This window comes from Pantherophis guttatus, chromosome 3, assembly GCF_059756535.1.
Source record: "Pantherophis guttatus breed Tessera chromosome 3, ASM5975653v1, whole genome shotgun sequence".
In the NCBI taxonomy this organism is placed as follows: Eukaryota; Metazoa; Chordata; class Lepidosauria; order Squamata; family Colubridae; genus Pantherophis; species Pantherophis guttatus.
The window spans coordinates 156,331,254-156,345,512 of NC_142065.1; the positions used below are offsets into that span (position 1 = coordinate 156,331,254).

The 14,259-nt window shown below is 40.6% G+C and overlaps 2 protein-coding genes across 2 annotated transcripts in view; one reads left to right on the forward strand and one right to left on the reverse strand.

The window, feature by feature from the left end:
- Window positions 1-1,349, reverse strand: part of TSHZ1 (teashirt zinc finger homeobox 1) — an 85,425-nt gene extending 84,076 nt beyond the window's left edge. Inside the window, exon 1 of the mRNA XM_034429337.3 lies at window positions 1-1,349. This exon is cut by the window's left edge and continues 205 nt beyond it. The gene's annotated coding sequence lies outside the window, so the exon portion shown is untranslated.
- Window positions 131-12,380, forward strand: PTGR3 (prostaglandin reductase 3). Its single transcript, XM_034429340.3, has 2 exons — window positions 131-3,924; window positions 10,413-12,380. The coding sequence occupies exons 1-2, from the start codon at window positions 3,617-3,619 to the stop codon at window positions 11,335-11,337; spliced, it is 1,233 nt and encodes a 410-aa protein (XP_034285231.2). The 5' UTR covers window positions 131-3,616; the 3' UTR covers window positions 11,338-12,380.
- Window positions 12,381-14,259: the final 1,879 nt, after the last annotated feature.

The following is a 14,259-nucleotide window of genomic DNA, read 5'->3' on the forward strand; positions in this document are numbered from 1 at the left end:
TGGGGGGGTGGGAGGAAGGGATGGGGAAAGGGAGCAGCAGCCCAAGGGCTTCTGCCACTTCCAAGTCCGCTTGGGGAGAGCCGGCGGGAGGGGCCGGGGAAGGGGAAGGAGGGGAGGGGTGGGGGCGAAAAGTTTGCGCGGGTTCGCTGCTCCGGGCCGGCGGCTCGTCGGGTGTCCTTCTCCCGGGTCAACTCCTGGCGACGCCAACTGGGAGCAGAGGTTGCAAAGGGGGGGCTGGCGGTGCTGCTGGGATGCCGCTGCCCCCGGACCGGGCGCGGGGATGCCAAGCGCCGTCGCCACGCCAAAAACTCGCGGAGGCAATGTTTTCATTTACAAGGTTGATTTCTGACCTTCCCGCGCCCCCCTCCAACGCGCGCGTACACACGCCCTTGGGGCTTTCCTCCTCCTCCCTTCTTTTTCCGTGGCTGTTTGAAAAAGTTACTTCGGAGACCAAACAAAGCTCGGCCGCCTCGCGCCGCGGTCCCTCTGCCCGAAGATGTGAGCCGGGAGGAGATGGAGGAGGCGGAGGGAGGGTTGACTCGCTCCGGCGACGCGCAGCCCAAATCCGTTTAGTCGGTCCGGCGCTCTCCCCTCGTCGTCTTCTCCTTCCACCCTCGATTACTTCTTCGCCGTCGTCTTGGGGGAAGAGAAGGGAGCAAACAGCAAACGGAGAGACGTTTGAATTCAACCCTCTTCCTTTCTCGGCTGCCTCTCCCCAACCCCCCGGCAAGCCTTTCTCCGAGATCAAAGAGTCTCCAAGCGCAACTTTCTCGCCCGCTGGCTTGTTTAAAAAAAAAAAAGCTCGTGGATTTGGGCGACGCTGGTATTTATTGCGCTGATAATAGCTTTTTCATTGTGCGGAAAACGAGGTCGATCCAGTCTTTCCTTTTCCTCCCATCAATTGGTCTCATCAAGAAAGCAAACAGTAAAAAGGAGTAAAGCCCCCGTACATACTGATCACACCGGATGGGAAATGTCAGTCACTCCTCCACCTTCCAAAGAGTCACAGATCAAACAGTGGCACCACCGAAGAGGATTACTTTAATGCCTCGCTTCCCTCCCTCTCTCTCTCTCTTTCTTCCAAAAATCGCAGTTTCTTCTGATACTAGAATTATGCAAACACGTTTTTAACAGGGATTATTGTTTATAGTTGATCTCGATCTGAAACAGAAAACAAACAAAAGCCCCCACCGGACAACCCCCAGAGATACTGTGTGAAAGATGGGGGATTCCAGAGAGAAGCCGAGACATTCACAGGGTGGGAGAGATTAACGTGACCTATCCCCCCCCCCGGTTAAAACTCCTGGGAGAAAGAGATCTACTCTCCCTCTCTTCTCATTTCACTGAAATATAGCACACATTCAGATCCCAGAGCTTTCAGACAGTCTCAACTGATAGACAGACACATCGAGCTGCTTTTCCTGCTTCAGATTTTTTTTACTCCTCCTCCTCTTGCCAACGTCACCCTGACAATTACAAATAGCTCTCATACAAACCCATACCTGTCAATCTTTTTAATTGCTTTGTTTAATTTTAATGTTTCTTTGGGTTGCTTTTTTTGTTTTGTTTCTTCCAGACTAAACAACACACGGCAAACACCATAGCAGAGATTTTATTTTATTTTATTGTTCCTGGAAAACGAGGCTTGTTGTACAGTAGAACTCAAAATAGTGATAGTCTGGTTTTAAAGGCAAGTATTGACTGCGCAGTTCAAGTTCTCCGGAGCTTGACTGCCAAGGATTTGGGAAAGGGAGGCATACATAAAGCAAGCGACCACCACCACACCACATTGAGGCATTTTAAAAAGTTTGTTTTATGGAAAATCATATATGTAAGATTTTTACATTTTTAGACACAGATAAGCTATATAAAAAGAGAAATCACTTTATGGGGGAGGTGGAAGGTTAAGACGTTTGATAAATTTTTTAAATTGAAATTTCTTGCCAGAATCTTAAAAAAAGGTACCTTTGTGTAAAAGGTAAACTGATTTCTTAAATAAAACTTTTAAGAAAGGATTTCTAACTTACTTGAAATCACTGTAATCAAGAGTTAAATAAGTAATTTTTCTTTTCTAACCTGTGCAAAGCTGTTTCGTGTTTACTGTAATTAACACTAAGCATTGATTCCCAGGGCATAGTTTCAGACAGATCCCTAGTTTTTCTGCATCTGGCAACATCAAAGATTTGCACCGAAAGCATCTTGTATAGCAAATCTTCCTCGAAAGTGATTTGGTGTGTGTATGTGTGTGTGAGAGAGGTCTGTTAAGTGGGTGTATAAAAACTCTTTTGATCGCGCAATGTCTCCTCTAAAGTAAATTTACGGAGTTTAGTGCAGCTTTCTCCCAGATAAATAGGTATAAAGCTAATAATTTAAACAGACACTATCTCTGCAATATTGAGCATAGCAGAAATGTGAAAGGTCGATCATAGATTAAAAAAAACAATACTGAGGTCAAAAATAAATATGGCAACATTGTTTAAGACCATATTTAACAGGGTGAGGAGGGGGGGGCAAAAAAGCAATCAATGCATTTTCCAGTCTTATTTTGTCATATGGGAACGTTATAAAACCACGAGGAGCTGAAGAATATAGGAAGTAGTTATTAGGAATCCTATTATTATTGCTATTACTACTGCTATTGCTACTACAATTACTATCATTCGGAGCTCACATATTCACGCCTGCCCAGATTTTAAAATATGCTTTCGATCCTTCCGTAAATCTCTGGTGCCTTTACAGTATTTTCACCCCAATGCAAGCGCAGTTTCCAGTCGCGGTCGCAGGCGGCTCTGGTTTGATTTGTACCACCTTACGAGGAAGTGAACGTTTCGCACGGAAGGGGAGGGGCCTGTCTTAGCAGCCAGCGGCTCTAGCAGGCTGCTAATAACATTGCCAGATTAGCTGCAACTTCTTGCTCCCAGCCTAACCTTTTATTGAACTAATCCTACATTCGAGTTTTCTTTTTTCTTCTTCTCTATTTTATATAGGAACGGTTTAGAAACCATCAGTTCCGGGTGTTGTGTTCTTTTCTTTAAGGAAAGAGCTGGGGGGGAGGGTAGACGCGGCAGGTTGGAATATGCAATCAGTCTCTTCCTTAGCAAGCAAATCAGTCTCCTTCACCAAAAAAATGAAATAGAATAAGGTCGGGGATTTGCTCCTTCCTCTGCCCCAAAAGTACGTTTTCCTTCCTGAGTGAAAGGCAAATCTTTCAGTTTCTGCACGCACTCGAACGCTGTGTGATTCTGCCCGTTTTGTTCTAGGACTGCACAAAGCAGCGCGCGGGGGCTTGGCTTGTTCCTGCGACAAGATCAAGTTTTAAGCAAGCTCAGCTCAGAAACGAACTTTGCCCGTGTTTTTTTTTAAAAAAAAAAAAACCTAAAGACGGGACGCAGAAAGACCGCCGCAGGCGAAACTGCCGCAGCGGCTGCTAACTGCTGATCTAATCTTTCCGAGTGGTGGAGGGGCTGGAAAGGGAGGACTTGGAGCTAGGCGGCAGCCCGCTGCATTAGACTTTATTTACATACACAAATCGCAATATACCGAGCCTGCCTGTACTGGAGGGTTGCACGCTTGCGAAAGACTCCTCCTAGGTTGGAGAGCTGCGAAAGGTTGGTCGATGACTTTCCACGGGAGGATCAGCGTGTGCCTGAAATCTCGGGGAGCTTGGCACCGTTGGCTGAACCAACAGCATCTGATTTCTCCGGGGAGACCTTCCCGGGTGTGTTTGAGTGCTCCTCCGACCCGGCCCATCGTGGACATGTCCTACTCGCGTCACTTTATGGATTTCCAGGGCTCGTCCATTCCCACTTCCATGAAGAAACTGGTGGTGACTAAGCTGAACTCAAACTTCCGAGAAGCCGTTTCCCTTCTCCACGACGCGCCCGTGCCGCTCCCGGGAGACGGCGATCTGCTTGTTAGAAACAGGTGAGAGAATCCATTCCCCTCCCGCCTTTTCCTCCCACTCCCAAGGCTTTGGCACCTCCGCCATAACTGGAGAAGGAGCAGGATATCCCTCCCGTTGCTACCCGCCCCGAATCTTTTCCCAAGCAAAGGTAGGATCCTTTGCGCCCACCCCACCCCTCCCGCGCAGGCTGGCGCTCTTTGCGATCCTATCGAGTTGCATCATCTGCCTTGGACTGTTGGCATACTTTATTGTCCCAAATATTCTTCCCCATAACCCCGCGTGCCCACTTCCGTGCAAGCAAAGCGGCCGTTCAGTTGACGGTCGGCCGCCAACTCCTCCATATTTTATGGGCAAAAAGTGGGAAGGCAATTATGCTTTCTTCCCCCCCCCCTCCGGAAAAAAAAATCCATCACCCAGTCAAGAAAAAGATGAGAAAAGTCGTGAAGCGACTTTATCTGGAGCCTGTAGGTGACATCAAGGTGCAGAAGAAGAAACTTCGACAACCAGGAAATGAATTTCCAAGCCCCTCCCAGGCTGGGTAGGATTGCGGCCACAAACTGAGAGTGCAAGGGGTATGGGTAGGCGGCCCTTTCTTTGCCGTATAGCCCTGGATAGGAGATGGCTAGTTGCTATATATAATAAAGACTGACAGATCTGTGTGGATCTCCACGTGCGGTTAGTGCCGAGCAATTGGGACGTAGAATTAGAGCTTAGGTTATTTATCGTCATCTTGGGCTGGGTGCGCGCGCATGTACCACACTCCAGACAATATTTTAGACTAGAGGAAGTTGTGTACAAAACTCTACCTTTCCCCCCTCCCCATCGCAGTCTTCCACGTCACTAACCTTAAGCGTGTTCAGAATTAACAGAAAAGCAAGGGACCTCCATGGTATGGGGCTGCCACCCACCTTTCCCTGTCGCTCCTCAGCTGGTTAATTCTACTACCCTTTTTTTCCCCCTTCACAACAAAAGCAAGGATAAAAGCAGATGCAGGAGGAAGGTGCAACCCCCTGCACAATCGCTTTCCATTTACACGGAAGGAAGGCCTTACCGATTTCGGTAAAAATTTACTTCCTCCCACTCCCTGGAAGCCCGCTGCCTTTGACAGTATATGACTATTGTTCTGCAGTTAGATACTGAGCGCAGGCTTGCATAGCTTTCTTAGAGCTTTAAAAAGCACTGCTTTATGTAGGATCACTTTATAGCAAAAACAAATATATGTTCGGACAGAATATAGTTTCTCCAAATGGATTTAGTCTGGTCTTTTTTTCTGTTTTTAAGATTATTCCCCTCCTAGGTACTTCCATTGTGTAAAAACAACTTTTCAGAACCAAAAATCTAAAGATCGGGCAGGGGGGGGAGAAGCAGCTGTCCTTATCTTTTAGTCTGTGATTTGTGGGAAGATCTTTAAGAGTTTATTCAGATTCAAGGGTTGCTGTCTCTAAAGCGTTTTCTTTTAATGTGGCTGTAGGAACTTTGGGATAATCCGAGATTGCCTTTCACTACTTTTTTTGAAGTAGTATTGAATCTGGTAGATTCAATTAGATAAAGTGCAATGACTAGAATGAAATAAATGATCAGTGAATCTCACAAAGCCAGGTGTTGATATAAATGACAATAGTTATCCTAGCTCTGCCTGAACCATAGGAATATACTGCATGCATGTACTGTGCAGCATTACCCACATTATAAAGTCTTACCTCTCTGATGTCAAAGGTTTGAATTATTGCAGCTATCAGAAGGCAGCATTTAGAAAACAAGTACCTGAACGTTGCTAATGTTAAAGGTGAAAGTGATACCTAGTTCTGGGTACATTGAAATCCACTTGGGGGGGGGGGGGAATTGGCTGATACAAAAGGGTACAGGACCATACACCTGACTGTCTCTGGCATCAAAACATTGTTACGTCCTTGTTCTCAGATCCCCTCCTCCACAGCATTTTCTCCCCCCCTCTTTCCCCATGCAATTTGAAAATTTATGCATGCAGTTTATTTTTTTTTTCAATGTAGCTCCCATTCTTCTTTTTCTGCTGGGTGGGCTCTCTGGGGAGTTCAAGAATGCTTGTACGCTCTCCAAAGTTAGAGGAATGGGGGATGCCAAGTCTCAAACGTATAAGGCCATCTCTTTCTCCCTTCCCCCTCTCTATGGAAAACACATTTTGAGTTTGCAAAGGTGCATGTGAAAAATCAAATTGGGAGTTCACAACTTTTGTGTCATGTGGATTGTGTGAGGTGATCTCCTGCCCTCCCCCTCCTTTTTTTTTTTCCTGGAGGTTCTCACACAGGCAACAGCAGAGATCTCATTAGTGCAAAATAAAGTGTGTTAAGATACAGTTCTTTGATGCCTGTTTTTACTCTTTGAAAGCTTCCTCAGGTTTGGCTACACACTTTCATTTTTTGTAGTCTGGGAAAGTGTCTGCACTCTCATTAGAATAAGTACAGTCACCTGGATTTATTTAGCCTTGAAAATTCATTCTGGTCAATCACAAGACAAGAGAGAAGGAAAGAAGGCAGGAAAAGATGTTTAAGAATACCACTACATTCTTACAGATTTACTACTTACTCACCTGAACATGCTTATAGTACAGAGCTAACCTTTACATTTTGTCTTGTCTGTGACTCTTATACCCATGTATGCCTGAATGACATTTATGTTGCCTTGGGCTATTGAAGTTCATTTGACTTCATTTAACTTTTTTCCTTTTTTTAGAACAAGATTTCAATTTAGATGAAATCCTTTCTGCCTCTGCTTGGAAAATGTGCCTATCCTCACCACCGAATAGATATGCAGTAGGATATATTTTGAATGGTAGAAATAAACCCCCTGCAATATTTATAGAGAAAAAGTCATTGGAAAATACAGCAGTACATTGTATTGTATTGTGACCAGTGTGATTTTGTGATCAAAATCAGGAAGAAAACATAGTAAACTAAACATTCTAAACATAGTATTTAGGAAGTTATATATCTCTGCCCAGCCTCTGTCTCAACCCAGAATGCTAATTTCTGGCTTCCTGAGCAAATGCAAGACTCAGCACAGGTATGAGAAGCAACTTTGTGGCAAGTGTCTGATTTTTATAGAAGTGCAGTGTGATAATAAAACATAGGTATAAAAATCTGGAAAAGAAAAATTGAGGATGGGTAGATTCTGATGGAAAGTGTAGAAAAGTGGGAAGAGATGCTACAATTGTCTCCTGCAGATTGTTTGGGTTAGACTCCCCCCTTCCTGGCTGGTGTTGGTGACTTTGTTTTGTCTGCCTGTTCAAGCTTCCTGTCCTACATACCAGGTCTTCCAAGGGAGTAAATTGCTTCTGAATAAGACATACAAGCTGCTTAAACTCCTTTAAACATTCCTTCCTCCTCCCCCCCCCCATCTCACATATTAATCTAAGTTTACAACCGTATGGAAAGTGGAGGCCTTGGTTGTTTAGGTTAAGCATTTCAATGGGTTGAACTGTGTTAAAGGCTTGGGTGCCTTCTACTTTGATGCAAAAAGTAAAGGAGGAGCAGGGGCAATGCATCTGTTAGGTCAATAGTTAATTTACTGGATAATAGTGGTTGCTGTGGAAAGGCCACACATCTCCTTCCCCTCACACAAGCTGATCCTGAATTTGCAACTTAGTTTTACAAACAGATACAAATCTATGAGGCCCACAATTGTCCAATTGATTTCAGTGAAGCCTAACTATGCTGTTGCTGTCTAACCAGTGCTTCGATGGAGCTTTCACCTGAAAAGCCCCAAAGCTACTGGGGTAATTGTAAATGGAGTAGTTGTGCAATAATAGTGTATGAGTGAAATTTGCTGATGTCTTGTAAGACTAGTGGGAAGAATTCTTCAGTCTGTAACGAAAGCTTAATTGGTTTTTTTAAAAAGTCACACAATTTTAGGTACACACCTATAGCATTTCCCTAACCTTGGGATTGCTAAAATGGAACTTTAAAAAAAGTGATGTTTTGTGTTGAATGGGATAAGGGAATTTAATCAGAGTCTGGAGATTAAACTGTTGAGTCATGTTCTGAAGAAGGAAGAACTTCCAGAAGGGATTAGAAAGGTTGCTAAACCTAATTTGGTTTATTGCTTGACTTTCTGCTGCTGTCATGGTAATTTTGCGACCCTGTCTTTCCTTTTTTCTGGGCAATCCTGCCATTTTTGCCCTTGTTGTCCATCTGAGAGGAAAAAGCTCCTATAAAGTTGGCAGGAGGTAACCGTGAGCGCCTGGAAAACTTGCCAAAGAAAACCCAAAGTGGAAACGGCCTCATGTACTTGGCATAAGGGAAGAAAAGCAATGGTGCTAGGGAGAAGATCACCCAGTGGCCTTCCTCCCTCGAGTCGAGCGGATTACGGTACTCCTTGCTGTTAGCGGTTTCCCTCTCAGACAGAGCCGTCCAGTCTGCTTTGCAACCACTTCGTCTTCGTTGGGTACACGCACTGCGGCCAGCGGGGGAGTCAAAGTAAACACGGCTCCCTCAGCAGTTTATTCAGATACAGCGGACGAAGGTGCTACTTGTAATAGCACTTCGACCAACGGAATTATTAAGACGCCGCCATCCGCCCTCGCCCAGACAGCCACCTCGTTTACGTGCCCCCCAAGTTGGCGCCGCTACGCTCTGCATTGTATTATTTCGTGTTACAAAAGTTAAAAAGGAAGAAAATGGGGGGGGGGACGGGCTTAGGCGGGAAAAGTTGTCTAAACGCGTGTGGTGAAGGGGCACCTCTTTGGCGTTTTTGCTTTAAACTGGAGAGGTGGTTCCCACCCCGGCTCTATGCAAAGTTTCACTTCAGATCCGAGGCTGGATCTGGAGGAAGAACGCGCTCGGGGTCTCGGGGCCAAAAAATTCAAAAGCCTCGAACTTGATCTTGCGCTCTGGAAGGGAGCCGCTCGCGGAGCGGGCAGGACCTTTGCCTCGGCTGAGGGAAAGAGAGGCGTTGAAAAAAGACTGCAGAAGCGTGAAGGCAGCAACAATTAGGCTCGCGGGAGGAAGGAAATTTTCAGACGAGCCGCGCCGCCCTGTGACTTTGGGCGATAAATGGGGGGGGGATATCCTATGTGCAGCACAAATCAGTTGTATGAAGTAGAGAAGCGAGGGATGCATGAATAAATAAGGCCGGTTTCGTGTCCAACCGCCGCCTCTCGGGGTAGGAAACTTCCTGCAAGAAGTTGGTTCTAGAGGCGAGGCGAGGCGAGTTTCCTCGCGTAGTTGAGGCTTCTCCCATCCTCATAATGGTGCCCCGATCTTTTGTTTCTAACAACGCAGACCTTCGCTTTAGGATCTTTCTCTCTTATACACACAAACACACACGGCATGCACGTCTCGATTTACTTTTCCAGTACAGGGCGTAGAAAGGGTGTGAATTAAAGCTACTTGGGTTTGGTTTGGTTTTCCTGAAGAGCCATAAATAGAACGAAGATATCCTCTGATGCAGATGCAGGCTAGATTGTATAAAGAATTGGACACTACAGAAGTTCAACTGAGGATGTATGGGCATATATTTCTGAATCTGTAACTATATCATACATATAACAACACTTCATAATTCACTTCATAAAAACATAACTGTTTTCTTAGAATTAGAAATGTCCAAAGACCTTCCTTTACTTTAGTTATTTCTATACATATAAATGATTTCAAATCCCCATAAATAGACATAATATTTTTTTACATGTTTTTTCATCCATGTGCATAATGAAATGCCAATATTTATTTATTTTTGGATATAAAGGACAATCGTCAGCATAGATGCTTTTTAAACTTATGTGGAAATACCTGTCTTTCTTCAGTTTACTTATTCCTTAGCATCACAAGATACTTCGTTGCCCATCTTTAATACTTTTACTCATTTTTACCTGTTAAAAATCAATATGTGCAAACTAGTGGTGCACTATTTTACTTTTTCTGTTCAAGGTTCTTTTAAGGTGTTTTAGTCATTTATATACAGCAAAATGTTTTAATAATGTGCAAATTAGTTGCATCAAAAGGCAAATTTATTACAGTCACTAGATCAATTTTCTTTAAATTTGCCTGCAGTAACATTTTTGTCCATCGACCTTGGAAAGGACTTTGATGCTGCACATTATCATTAGTCATATAAAGTGTTGTTACAATCAGAAATGTAAATTTGCTGCCAGAGTCAATATATTTGCTAATTCTATTCTATTCTATTCTATTCTATTCTATTCTATTCTATTCTATTCTATTCTATTCTAGTAAAAACATATTTTTATTCCATAGCTTATCAAAAATAATTTTTATCTTTGTTACTTTTGTCATGCATAACAAGAATGCCTTGGGTTTTCATTTGAAGATGCAAGGTCAAGTCTGCATTTAGAAAAAATGCAATCTGATTACAGTGATCTTTTTTTGGGGGGCGCACAAAATAATTCCTGCTGCAACCTTTGAAATATTTGAAGAGGCGTCACTTAAATCTCCAGCCTTGTGCATTTAAATGAAATTATTTTCTTACAAGTCTTATCAAAAAGAGATCTTAACACATTTTTGTTTTCTTCTAGATTTGTTGGCATTAATGCATCTGATATTAACTACTCAGCTGGCCGGTATGACATTTTGGTTAAGCCTCCATTTGATGTAGGTTTTGAAGGGATTGGTGAAGTAGTGGCCTTGGGCTTAAGTGCAAGTGCAAATTATACTGTAGGCCAGTCTGTGGCCTACGTAAGACCAGGAGCTTTTGCTGAATATACAGTTGTGCCTGCTAAAGAAGCCATTCCAGTACCTTCTATGAAACCAGAGTTTCTGACTCTTCTGGTAAGTGGAACTACAGCATATATTAGTCTGAAAGAACTTGGAAAATTGTCTGAAGGAAAGACAGTTCTGGTGACAGCAGCAGCTGGAGGCACTGGACAGTTTGCTGTACAACTTTCAAAGAAAGCAAAATGCCACGTAATAGGAACTTGCTCCACTGATGAAAAATGTGCTTTTCTGAAATCTATTGGCTGCGATCGAGCTATCAACTATAAAACTGAAAATGTTGCTGCTGTCCTCAAAAATGAGTACCCCAAAGGTGTGGATGTTGTGTATGAATCGGTTGGTGGAGAAATGTATGACTTGGCTATCAACTCCTTGGCTATCAAAGGTCGCCTGATCATTATTGGGTTTATTTCTGGCTACCAAACACTTACTGGCCTTCCACGAAGTCACACAGAAATGCTACCAGCAAAGTTGCTAAAAAAATCAGCTAGCATCCGAGGTTTCTTCTTAAACCATTACTTTTCTGATTACCAAATGGCTATGAAACACTTGGTTGAAATGTGTGAAAAGAGAGAAATTGTTTGTGAGGTGGACTTTGGAGACCTGTCTCTAGAGAACAAGTTTACTGGCTTAGAGTCAGTGTTCCATGCTATAGATTATATGTACATGGGGAAAAACATAGGAAAAATTGTAGTTGAATTACCTCACTCTGTCAACAGTAAGCTGTAAAAACAGAACAATGACATAAATCAAAACACAGCAAATGGGCATTTTATGCTTGGCGATAATGTTTTAATTTCTTTAAAGCTGGCAACGGGTAACATATTAAAATAGCAAAACAGTATTTTGATTTGTTTAAGAGGTTTTGTGGGGTTTAAAAATGCAGCTTGTAGCTGGTATTACATTTACTTCCACATTTTTTGGTATGGAGATTTTCAATTTCCAACTTGCAGTGGATTTGAATATAATTCTAGGCAAGTGCAGAACTGTTACAAATTGATGTCATACCTCTCTTCTGGAACTCAGTATGTGAAGGCATATGGAGCTGCAATCTTATGCAGTTTGAATAAGATGAAGTCCATTGTCCTTAAAATGGCTTAGTAGCCACTTTAGTAGACATGCTTAGGATTATGCAGCAATCCTATATGCATCTTACACAGAAATATGCCCTACTGATATTCAGATTGATGATGCCTATAAACGTCTGTATGAGACTGCGCTATTAAACTATATTTGAGATTTGTTATACATACAATTTGGGATACATACAATCTGCAAAGACATTGTGGTAACAATGACACTCTAAACTTTTTTTCTACAAAGCTTATTCTATATAGCACATTTTTATTATAATATGAACATGTATGATCTTTTTATGCGAGTGTTGGTTGAAAATGATTTTTTTTTACTTTTGAATCAACCTTGCCAGCTTATTTTAATTTTTTGTTATATTTTGGGACATTTGGTTATCTTATAAAATTATATTGGAAATGTTATCTTGCCATTGCACTCATTTATAACTAGAACTTTTCTAATGTTATCTAACTTTTTTACATTTTGTTGAAGATAAATAATCCAGGAATTTTCAGATTAATGAAATACACTAGAAGATATATGCTGTATCTCTGAAAAATGGAAATGGTACAGATTAAAATGTTGGATTAGAATGTCATCAGTATATAGAATGTATTTGGCATTGTAATCAAATGTCATTTCTGTAAGAGATCGTATTGTACAATTCTGACTATAAGCATTAAAATTAATTTTTTGCAGTTAATTTTTTACAGCATGGTTCAGTTATCCAGTTTTTCCTCCTTTTGTTCAACAATGTGATCTCATGCCTGACTTATTCGGCTAGAAGTTCCAGTGGAACATAAACTTTTTTGAACTTAACAAAACTTGTATCTAGGTAGACATAAATAGAACTGAGCTGTCAATAATTGCCTTTGAAATGCAGTTGTTTTTTTAAAAAAATCATTTTAAAAGTAAAGCTTTCTATAGTCACCTTATTTCTATTCACTTTGTGTTTCCTATTTGGGATTTGGGAAAGGCAAACATGTTTAATTTCCAAGTGCATCAGTATATGATGTACTTGGATTTAAAACAAATACTGATTCAAAACAAAGAGGGTTTTTTTCAGAAATTTCAAAGATGACAAAAATATGATATATTTTAAATATCCTATATTGATTTCCAGTTCTCGGCTCTTTTACTTTTTTAAGAATTTGGACAATTGGAAACAAGTTTTAAGAAATCTAAAGCATTCTTTGAGTAGGGGCTGGATTTAAATTTACAGACCCTAAACCAACTAAATACCATTGTATCGGTGGGATTAAAATGATTTGTATCTAAATACTTCAGTTTAATTTAGCTTTGGATTGAGCTGGAAATTTTTTTGTTGTTAAATTGTAACTGAAATAAATTTTGGATATTGTTATCAGCTGAAATTTTTATAGAAACACTGTCATCATAATTTAATTTGATTATTTAATAAATAAATTATTTGATACGCTCAAAAAATCGAAACTTCAGAATAATATTCAGTTTTAGACATAAACAACTCATGCTAAGTATTTGTAATCCACGTCTGTTATGAGTTATTATATATTAATGCTATATGTCTAAAAATCATATTTTTCAAATTGCTTATCATATTTTTCAAATTGCTTATCTGTGCACATTTTTAGTATTTGAATCTTACAATTAATTTTGTTATAAACAATATTTATATGCATACCATAAATCTTAATTTCAAAAATAAGATCCACTGATTTCAAAGAAATTACTTCATTTTAAATTTGCTTGGTATTACTGCTACTAAAATACTTGGTATATAATTATACTAAATATGTTTGGTATACTAGTGGTATTTACTATTAAATATGTTTGGTTTACTACTATGTGTATAAATTCTTTCAGTTTCAATTGGGCAGCTAATATGTGCCAAAATAAATCAATAATTCACTTAAATATTAAGTGATTTATTGTATGACAGTTTTAGCAAGAAATTTTATATCATTTGTATAACTGAAGATTCTGAATTATTTCTCTGCACTAATATAACAGTTACTGGAAGATCTGACTGTAAAAATTATCAAATATATTAAAGCAACGCAACAACTTAAAGTATTTTCTGTTAATAATAGTCACAGCCATTCTGTTGGATGTTGTGATTTAGCTGATTCATATTGTACACAACAATATAGTGTGTGGTAGTGCAAATACAAGTAAGCACCATGATGAATACCATAATAAGTGAAGCAAAGGTAATTCTCATAAGAATACAATGGGGTAGAAATCCTGATTTCTAAATCTCTGTTAGCTATGTTCACTATATATTTATTTAGAAACTCCTAGCTTAGCTTCACGGTAATATAGTATTGCTTGAGAAATATGTATTAAATTCAATTGGGCCTGAGATTACATACAAGTGAAAGAAAACACCTATATGATATTCACATTAAAATGAATTGGACTGCAGTGCTTATTTGGAGTCACATAACTTGTGGATTGTAATTATATTTCATTCTCTTTCAATTTAATTCAAAAGATATTTACATTCAAAGTCTTACTGTGGATGCTATGTTATTGTTTTGTTTCTTTGATGAAATTATTCTCAAAAGTGTCAATAAATGTTCCTAGGCAACTCTT